Source organism: Hevea brasiliensis, chromosome 7, assembly GCF_030052815.1.
Source record: "Hevea brasiliensis isolate MT/VB/25A 57/8 chromosome 7, ASM3005281v1, whole genome shotgun sequence".
Taxonomy (NCBI): Eukaryota; Viridiplantae; Streptophyta; class Magnoliopsida; order Malpighiales; family Euphorbiaceae; genus Hevea; species Hevea brasiliensis.
In genome coordinates, this window is record NC_079499.1 from 4,679,661 (window position 1) to 4,690,439 (window position 10,779).

Consider the following 10,779-nt stretch of genomic DNA (forward strand, 5'->3'; position numbering starts at 1 on the left):
ATTGTAAGAGTTAGAAATAAAATATAAAAAAATTACATTAAATAAAAAAAAATATACTTTATATGAAAAATGAGTTTATCAGGTAAATTATTGATTATATTTAGTATATTAAAAAATAATATATTTATTATTTATAAAAAAAAATAATTATTTTTTAAATTTAAAAATATAGATTCATAATTTTATGAGGAGGGTACATATATTTCGAAATATCTAATAATTTATTTTATATTAAATATTTATATATAAATTTATATATTTTATAAATATATTTTAATTAATTTTATATATATATCTTGATATAAATATTTAATTTGATATTATTTTTATATAAATTTAAGTTTATAATAGATGCGCTTTATTAAAGATTTTAATCTTAATGGAAAAATACCATGTATTCATAAATGATTAAATTTAAATATCAAATTTTGTTTCCTAGTATATCAAATATACTTAAATAGGAAAATTCATTATTTAAATTTAATATATCACTAAAATTATGAAATAATAAATAAATTTAATAAAAAAATATGAAATAAATATTAAATTATTATTTTTAAATATTTACAATTAATTGTGTTCTCAAATGAAAATTAATATTTTTTATATTTTAAGAGAGTATTAACATCACATAGAATTAATACATTAAAAATAAATAATTTTTGAGTATTTTATAGCAAAATTGAATTGTAATTTATAAAAAAAAAAATTATAAACTAGATTAATACTATCAACTTGTGTAAAATATAAAAAACAAACATTACATGAATATATATATATATATATATATATATATATATATATATATATATATATATATAGTGATTTATTTATTGTAATCACTACTCTAAATGATGGGTTAAAACTTCTTTCTTTTGGGTTTTAAATTAATAGTGAAATTAAATTAAGAGTGTATACCAAATATGTAAAGAGATTATTCAATATTTTTGAAGTGCATATTTTTTATTAAAAATTTAATTTTTTATTTAGAAAATAATTAAAATATTATTTTTATGAAGAACACTTTTTTTCAACTTTTTTTCAACACTTTTAAAATATTTTATAAATTTATGAATTTTCATAATTAAATAGCAATAAGATATATAAAAAAACATACACATGCTTTAGGTTAATTAATATTAATTATGTAATTTTATGATAAGAAAATTAAATATTTTTATAATATTAACTTTAATTAATTATCAAAATTAATTCAAAACTTAAAAAATTAAAAATATTAATAAATTTTCACATTATCGATGGAATAAACTTATCAGCACTAGATCATCTATTTATTTATATTATAGCCTTCACTTTTCCTTTTTTTTTATATATCTTTTTCTGTGAAAAATTAACCGGTAGCTACCCTTCATTGATTTATTTATTTATTTTATTATTTTTTTAATAAATTTTTATATTTATATTTATTATGAATAAATTTAAGTCTTTTTTTAAGATTTATATCCATTAAAAATAAATTTAAAATTTTCTTTTAATATTGAAGTTTTGTTCTCCCTATTGCTAAGTTTTTATTTAAGTTTTATTTTATTTTTTATAATATTTAAATGGGGCTTGACAGTCTGAAAATATAACATAAATTATTAATTTTCTTAAATTTAACTCTTTTACAAGCCATAGAGATAATAAATTTCTAAAAAATTAGTATTGCAAAATATCTCTTTGATCATTTAAAATGAAAATGGTTGATTATTAATTGAAAATTTATTCTATTCTATTCATAAATTAAAAAAATTTTAATTATCTAATATTTTTATTTTTTTTCTTTTTTATAAAAAAATTATATTATATTTATTTTATGATTTTCATTATTTTTTTTTAAATAAAAACTTTATGAGCATTAGAAAATAACAGCAAAAGGAATAGGGACAAGGAACAAACACAGACATGAAATTCAACAATTGAAAATTGAATTCCTCCCACTCGGGAAAAACCTTAAAATTAGCGACGAGTGATTAGGGCGCAGTTGGCGGCGTCTTGAGGAGCGCGTGAAGTCAGGGTGAACTATCCATCCTTAATTCTCAATTCAACGAGGCCTATTCTTCTTTCATTGAAATTAATCAGCCACTAATGCATGCACTCCCCTCTTTTCTTTAGTTTTTTTCATCAATCATGATTTCCTCTTTTATTTTGTTTTATTTAATTTTATGCTAATAATAATAATAATAATAAATTGATATTGTATGAAGGTTTTATATTTCTGATTTATATTATTTTTTAATCTAAATTTTTAAAATATTAGTCAATTAGTCTTTTTTTCTTGACTAATATAAGTTAAAGTTTATGTGATAATAAATTTAATAATCACCGAATTAAATATTTATATCTAAATTCGTGCCCTTTATATACATATAAATTAATTATGCATACATATAGATACAAATACTTAATTTAATTGTTATTAAATTTATTATTATATGAGTTTAAGCTTATATAAAATATTTAAAAAAAAATTAAATAAATTATTGAACTCTCCGTAAATGATTAGATAAGCTCAAAATTAAGTTTGGGTTAAATAAATTTACATACTTTTTAATTCAGATCAAATAAATTATTTTTTAATAATAAAATATTAATACTATTTTTTCTTAATTATTCATATAAAAATTTATTATTAGTTTTAATTAAAACAAAATAAAAAAAAATTGAAAATATGATGAATAAAAATTGTTTAATTATTGAAATTATTATTTTTAATATTTTATTATTTAAAAAACTAAAAAAATAATATTTCATTGAGAAACTTATTTTATTATTATTATTATTATTATTATTATTATTATTATTATTATTAGGGTGGCTTACTTCGATGATGACACTTGAGGGGATTGCAATAGAAAATCTAATTTTTCACGCCAAGAACCAGGCCACCCACATGGAGATGGCAATTGGCAAGTTTGAGATAGCCTAGGAATTCATAAAGAATATTAATGAATTATTAATTTATTATCTCTTATCATACACGTCTAATATTGTCTTAATTATCCAATAATCTCTCATCATAAAAGCCTTTCGCTTGCTTTATTTTTTTTTTCCAAAAAAAGTAATTTGCCCCCTCCTCTCATCATTATGCTTAACCTAATGCTCTTCTTTTAATATCATCAAAAGTGCAATTAGTACCACCAATATACAATTCTTTTAACAACTGAACACTTGCTTTTGTGCATAGCTAATGGTTTAACAGTCAGATTTTATCAATGACAGTGGAACGTTAACTCACATTTCTAAAGATGAAATCTCCTTTTCAATGGCTTATTGTAGAATTTGAACCCTCGAGAAAAATCGTCATCTTCTTACCTCTTTTTTATGAAAAATTTTTATTTAGATTCGATTGATCATAAATTTATGATATAAATATATAAAATCAATATAATAAATTAATTTTATCATATATTTTATATTTTAAATTTATAAATCGAATCTGAAAAAAAATATTTTTTATATTATCCCACCATTTGTTGATTAATTAGTTTCCATATTTCCTTTCTTTTTCAGATAATTAATGAAACAATCTCTCTTACCATTGGAGGCCTTGGCATCTAATTACAAAACGTGCAACCCATTTGGATTTTGCCCCAGAAATGTTCAACAACCACTAATTAAAGTGCTTAATTAAGCATATGGTAAGGTTAATGTGCCCTTCCTACCCTTTTCCAAATCTTCAATAGAAATTTTGCAACTAACACATTGACTAATCAAATTTTGAAGCATTCAAATTTTACAAGAAGAGAAAACAAGTTAGTCAAAACCACACTTCACACCCCTTTATACCTCCTCCAGTTAGATTATTTTACATAAATTCAATTCATTATGAATTCAAGACTTAAAATATATAACAGAATCCACTTATTAAATATATGAACTCTATATCTATATATTTTAAATCTTTAATGTACTTGATCTATGCAAGAATTTTCTTAAGCAACCTCTACAGAATAAATCATTGTTCCAAGCACCAGAAAGTAATAGTATTGAATATTGAACTATTGACCCAATCGGCAATATTAATAATTTAGATATGTTTAGAGCTGAAAACAACATTGTTGTTACCATTTCTTTTCCATCAGATCTGGGTTCTAATAATAGAAGGGCCTGGCCCCTATAAAAACTATAAGAGTAGTCCATTTTAGGGTTGATCACACATGTGAAATTGTCTCACACCACAAGTCAGCACCCTTAATGTAGAGGTCTATTTTGAATAGAGATAATATATATACGTAACAACCAACATTTAGGGAAGGTTATGTCAGGAGTAGAGAAGCATACGGTGAATGTTGAAGCCAAGAGGAAGAGTGGGCAGCCACTAAGATGTTTTATCACCACACACCACGACTTGGAATTCCCATATAGACAATGACTTTGTGACAGAACTAAATAAATGGGGATCATCTTTTAGATCATACAGTTCAAGGAGATCAATTGGGTGTTTGCCACGTACTATCATAGACAAATGAAGGTGATTTGTAGTGAGACTTGGTTGGATACAACAAATGGCAATTAGACAAGGGATTTGACTTGCCATATTCAACCATTGAGCAAGTAAACAAATAAATAATTATGACTTGGCTCAATTCAACAAACAAATTAATATAATTAGGGAAGATTAAAGTATTGGAAATTATGAAAATGATAGAAATAAGAGGAGTAATAAGACAAATGCAGTAAATATGCCAGAAAACCCTAGTTTAGAGAACAATGAAGTATCCTCTTTGTTTGTTCTCTTCTTCTTTTTCTTCTGCTTCCATTGTTCACCTATCTTCAAGTCTTCCAAAAATATGCTAACACCAGGATCTCTCATCATTACCTTACTACCAAGCAGTATGGAATTGTTTATCCCTTGAATATTGTTGTTTACATAAATGTTAATGCAGCAACTATCTTGTGGCTCACCTGTTGAACCTCCATGGCGGATGGTCATTGCAGCACCAACATTTCTTCCTTTCATGTTGACATGATCAAACGAGCCATAACTGCTTCCTGAAGCCATAGGGTTAGGGAGTTTTGATTGATCTTGATAAGTTAACAATTGTAAGCTATTATTGTTGTGAGAAAGGGGAGTTCATTGTTGTTGCTTTCCTTGATTCTTCTTTACCTGCATTTTGGGTTATGTAATTTGAACTTTTCCAATGCTACAGCTAAAAGCGATGTCCTCCTGGAATTACTTGAGACACAATCTATCATTCTCTCGTGTTGCTGAAGCCGTTTGGGAATGAGCGGAAGACCTTCATGGACATTCAAGACATCAAATTAGGGGAAGAACCAAAACAAAAAATGTGATATTGATCAAGTTTAGGGCTGGGTTCAAGGGCTAATACACACCCAATATTCGAATTAACAATTGTTTTAAGTGCAGTTTAACCTACGCGAGAGAGAACTCATGCAATGCAAATGATTCTTTTCCTGAATCGTCCTCCAGAATATTCCCAGCCTATATTATTATATTTCTTCAATCAATTTTCTTTTGAACGGTTTGGAATTTCTTTTATTACTCCACTCGAATAGAATTGTAAATGACAAAATTGCCACAAGCTTGATGAAACTGCCATCAAATTTCCTGTCCCAAGAAATAACTTCCAGGACTAGAGGGCCTGCTTGAAAGACTCGTTACTCCCTCAACTTGAAAAATTGCCTATAATATTTCCCATAATCATACAACTCAAAAGAAATTCAAGGATTATCGACATCCTTAATTTTTTTTTTTCCCTTGGAAACTGGTTATACTTCGAAAACCCATGATTCCAAGGCTTGGAATTTATTAGAAATATCAAAAACTCTACAACAGATAAAGATGCGGTTGTCATAAACAGTAATCAAGATCCCAATCATCAAGCAAGGTTATTGAGATGAATTCATCTTCCATCATGAGCAAGAGAACTAGATTCTTGTGTTCTAGGTCTTTCCACTCTCTAGAAAATGAAGGCCATCACCTACGCGTTCCAAATTTTCCAAACAGGCAGTGGACCAGAAACATTTGGAAATGAAAGATCCAAAGAACTTATCGAAAAGAATCTGGGGATACCCTTTCACTGACCGTAGAACCAAATTGTGGCCCACCCTTGCGATATGAGATAAGAAACTCAACAGGGTATCCCTTCAACTTATGTGGCACAATCCCAAGATCATGAAATGTTAAAGCTGCAATACAAATCAGAAATCAAGGAGCGTAAATAAGAATCGATTGAGATATGGAAAGGAGGAGGAACAAAGTGTCCAATGCTTATAATGTATTGTACCAACCATTTTCAGACACCAATGTATCCACAGTAAGGGCATTGATCTCATCCAAATTGAATATGTTAGGTGTGGGTAACGGAAATGGAACCTTGTTAAGTAATACTTCTCGTGGTGTTGCTAGCAGCTGAAAGCATTCAAACAGCATGTACAATTAAATATTACCAAATTTGAATAATAAAATTCCAGCAATCACTTGATACTAACAAACAAACACAGACTCACAAACACACATAAAAACTTCATAACAGATGAATAATTTGGAAAGAAACAAAGGTGGTGTTTATTTATTTACACAGTTAGAAGATGAAATTCCCCACATTTGAAGCACCAAATTAGCAAATTCACACTCCATTGGATATCATGGAATAATAAAATGATCCAACATAAGTTTTAGACACTTATGCTTTATGCTTAAATGACCTACAGCATAATGAGTCATTGATAAAGTATTTTTAAAAGGATTTTCTTGTTTCAAAACAAAATTACTTTCCAACATACAGCAGGTCAAATATTTACCTTCGCAATGGGAAAGGGAACTTTGACATAGCGAGGCCATTCACGAATTGTGTCGAACATAAGATCTGCCTGAAGTGCAAATAGACTTCAGTACCTACTCATCTAGCATTGCAGAAAATTTTAAGCAAAGGAAAGAGAAGTTACCAATTCATGAACAGTAAAGATTTCAGGTCCACCAAGCTCGTAAACTTTTCCCATGCTGGTTCCATCATCTTTCAAGGCTGCAACAATTGCAGCAGCTACATCAACAACATATACAGGTTGAATTCTGCAAAGAAGAAATTGTTAGGAAAACATCCACAAGAAGTGCAGGAAAAGATGTATGTTCTTTCCACATAGGCAACTGATACAATAAAGACTCACTTAGTAGATCCATCTCCAATCAAGGGAAGAAATGAATATTTTTTTACAAAATGTGCCCACCGGTTCATAATTCGATCCTCTGTACCAATCATAACAGCAGGTTTCATGACTGTGGCCTACAGAAGTTGGTGTTGGTTAGAAACTTGGCAGTTGATACTTGCAGTGGTAACAACCACAGCAAAGGGAAAATATGGTGGTACAAAATTTAAGAGTATGCAGTGATGTTTCTTTGATCTTAATCATTAACTAAATTTCCCTACCTATTGTACATTTTTGAACTCTTGGAAGCTACTTAAGAAAACTCTTTCTTTTTTTGGTTGTGCCTCCTTCCTGGCCCATTCAAAAATTACACACACTTATATTCATCATTCAAGAAAATCATTGAATAGCAAATGCTTCGATTTGTTAAAGTACATAGTGTGTCATCATCTAGAACACCATTAAGCTTGTATTGTTTCCTAAAAAGCCACAAGCTCTGTAGTCTGAATAAAATAATTAAGGGTATAAAGTTTTAAAAGAATGTTATAATAAGCATCAGCAAGAAGAAATAAATCAATTTTAGATCCCAAACAAGTTTATGCTGCACACAAGTAAATTGAAGACATAAGATCAGAGAAACCCACACCCCACCAACCTCCCATCCCAACCCCTTCTCTGGTTTTCTGTTTTGAATGTAAGGAAAAAGTTTGAGAAAATAATATTGCTGATAATTATCACTTCATACAGTGGAAGAGTGCTACCAACTCCAACATGACATGATAAAGAAATTTTCATAAACAATATTATAAATGTAATCTACTTATGATTTTGAGAATACTTGGAAAAAATCAATATCAATTAATTTAAATAAAAAAAAAAACTCGGAAGCAGGCAAAATTTAACTGTATCCAACTAACTTTTGACATTTCCAAAAATGTTAGTGCTTGCACAATACCCTTACATACTGTACAAGGAAGGTGGATGGGAAGGATGAGTGAAAGCATGAAAATGAAATGGAAAAGATATTAAAAGGAACTTCTCTTTCAAAATATATTTCTTTCCAAAAGTCAGCAGAAAGAGGGAGAAAACCATACTGCATTGTTTTTCTTTTGAATCCATTCTTTTCTTGATTTCTTCCTTATACTTTCCTTTCGTTGAAAGAAAAAGAGGGAAAAACTTCCCTGCCCTTACCTTTCATATAATTTTTCTCTTCTTTCCTTTCTTTCCACCATGTATAATGTAAGCAGAACCAAAAAGCTCCATTCCTCAGGCACAATGCACTATGCTCATTGTTTCATCAGTGTCGATATTTGGTTCCACCATTGGATTTAAAGTTAAACAACAGCTTCCTAGTCCCATCTCCTTCATGCCCAATTCCATTCATAAAAATATATTGTTCGTGGCAGTATTCGACCTTGTAAATCATAAAGAAGAGAGAAAAAATGGTTGGTGGCCCATAGCAAACCAGAACTATAAATTACCTCAGGCAGTTCTCTTAACACAGCTTCTTCTGCAGCAGCTTTAGCTTTTAGCATCCTTGATGCAGATGAAGGCGATGCTCCTAAGCATGAAACTTGAATAAATCTCATGATACCTCCATGCTCTTTCGCAATCTGCACAAGTACAACATCACGCATTTTCCGTCCTAATTATTAGGACACCATAAATGATAGTATGCTGACAACATAAAAAAGAATTCCCCAAAACATGTATTGAGCACGTTGACAATCAAAGTCACCTCCAGCTACAGCACATGGACTTTTTTAATTCTTAATAATAATGCTTGCCGAAGAATCCACATCCAAGAGAAGCAATGCATCAACACAACATAATTTGAAAAAATAGCATGATTTTACAGGAACAGCAGTAACCTACCATTGCAAGTTGTTCAGCCAAACCATGGTTCACTTCCTCAAAGCTGTAGTTTCTTGTGTCATATTCCCTTCCTGCCAAAACAAAAATTAGCTGAGTCTGAATAAATCTGTACTCATAGATCTGAAAGCTTAGATATGTTACAAGTGAAGAATGTTACCAATTAGATTAATAACAACATTGGCCTTTGCCATAACCGCCTTAATTGAATTTTCATCCCTTGGGTCATACTTCATTGGTACTATCTGACAAGGAAAAAGGGGTAAATATTTATATTATAGAAAAAACAGAGCAACCCTTGTGAAATAAATAAATAATAATAAATGAACACTAATACAAGCTGTGCTTCCTGTAAGAAAGACTTCAAATGATTGGACACTACTGTACCTGACCCAAATCACCCATCAATTTGAGATGGCGATGACAATCCTCAGAACCTCGGAAAGGAACTAACACTTGAGATCCCATTTTAGCTGGAAAAGAAATTACAATATCAGCAAAAGTATGCATTACATGCATGCACTTACACGTTACACTTTTAGAGAATAAGTTGTGAATAACAAAATCAATACTGTTGGACTTAAGAAGTGCCAAAACAACAGTTAGCGCAATATGATAATATTTACACGCAAGTTCTAATCAAAGCATTAAGATTCATTCAACTCACTCACCAAGTTGCTGCACAAGGTAACGACCAAGGAATCCTGTAGCTCCAAAAACTGTAGCAACGATGCCACTGAAAAAAAAGGGGAGAAAAGAAGACTCGTTTAAATGTTTTACAAATTAAATAAGGAAGCTAAAGTCTAGTCACTGAGGAACAAATAAATGATACCAAAAAAGGAAAGAAAAATCTTTTCTCAATTTCTAAGCTTTTCTCCCTTTGAAATGAAATTCCCAGACCTACTTAGGCCATAAAGCACTTCCATTGACCACATTCAAAAGAAAGGAATAAAATTAGCAAATGAAACAAAATTTAACGATATTATTTCAGCTGAACCAGTACGTTTAAATTTCCATAAATTTTCTAAAAAAGTGAAGAAAGATATTTCCTTCAGTCTCTATTCCGCCAAACAGGGACTAAGGAGAAATTAACAAGCACAATTACCTAACAGATGATCTTCCACCAGTACCCTTTCGAACGAGGTGGCCCACACCTTTGGGAGCGAGAGTAGATCCATATCGTGGATGATCAGCTCCGTAATCTGTAAAAGGTCAACACCAAGAACAATGCTTAGTAAAATTTAGATCAAATTATGAGAATGCGTACAAATGAATACAGGAAAGCCCTGAAAATGAAGAGGAAATGAAGAATTACAGAGAGGGTAAATTGATTTGAGAGACGCAGTTGAAGCAGCGGGACACAGAGCTTGGTGCCCCAAACGCCTGGAAATCGCCTGCATCGTTCTCAGTTGCACAGAGAAAGTTTGCTTGCTTGCGAGAAAGAATCAAGTTGAATTTGGATTTGGGTCTGTTTCCAGTGGACGAAGGGTTATGGGCTGGGCTGGGCTAGTGGGCTGGGCTTGTTGTCAAGTTCTTTGCATTTTTTTTATTGATCTTTTGCTTATTTTTCATTAATTTTTTTAATGGCAATAGCTATTTCCTTGGTTTTAATTATTTTATTAAAAATAAATTAAAAATGTTAAAGGTTCAAATTATTATATCTTCAATTCATTTTTTAAATAATAATAATAATAATAATAGTTATGTGAATCCTATAAAAAATTTTAATTTGAATCTTATCACAATTTTCTATTTGTGAATATTATAACTATAATTTATATACACATAATTACTTTT

General features: G+C 29.5%; 1 protein-coding gene across 1 annotated transcript; it reads right to left on the reverse strand.

Annotated features, from left to right (window-relative positions):
• Window positions 1-5,622: 5,622 nt before the first annotated feature.
• On the reverse strand, window positions 5,623-10,438 carry LOC110655662 (NADH dehydrogenase [ubiquinone] 1 alpha subcomplex subunit 9, mitochondrial). Its single transcript, XM_021812084.2, has 12 exons — window positions 10,298-10,438; window positions 10,088-10,184; window positions 9,654-9,718; window positions 9,370-9,455; window positions 9,143-9,227; window positions 8,986-9,056; window positions 8,592-8,723; window positions 7,132-7,247; window positions 6,913-7,036; window positions 6,769-6,837; window positions 6,256-6,376; window positions 5,623-6,153 (listed from the first exon to the last, which is right to left on the reverse strand). The coding sequence occupies exons 1-12, from the start codon at window positions 10,380-10,382 to the stop codon at window positions 6,014-6,016; spliced, it is 1,191 nt and encodes a 396-aa protein (XP_021667776.2). The 5' UTR covers window positions 10,383-10,438; the 3' UTR covers window positions 5,623-6,013.
• Window positions 10,439-10,779: the final 341 nt, after the last annotated feature.

Coding starts and splice junctions, on each gene's coding strand:
- LOC110655662 (XM_021812084.2), bottom strand. CDS start 10,382: ATGCAGGCGATTTCCAGGCGTTTGGGGCACCAAGCTCTGTGTCCCGCT. Junction 9,719..10,087: donor GGTGGAAGATCATCTGTTAG/GTAATTGTGCTT, acceptor CTTTTTTTTCAG/TGGCATCGTTGCTACAGTTT. Junction 6,838..6,912: donor TCTTTACTGTTCATGAATTG/GTAACTTCTCTT, acceptor TTTGCACTTCAG/GCAGATCTTATGTTCGACAC.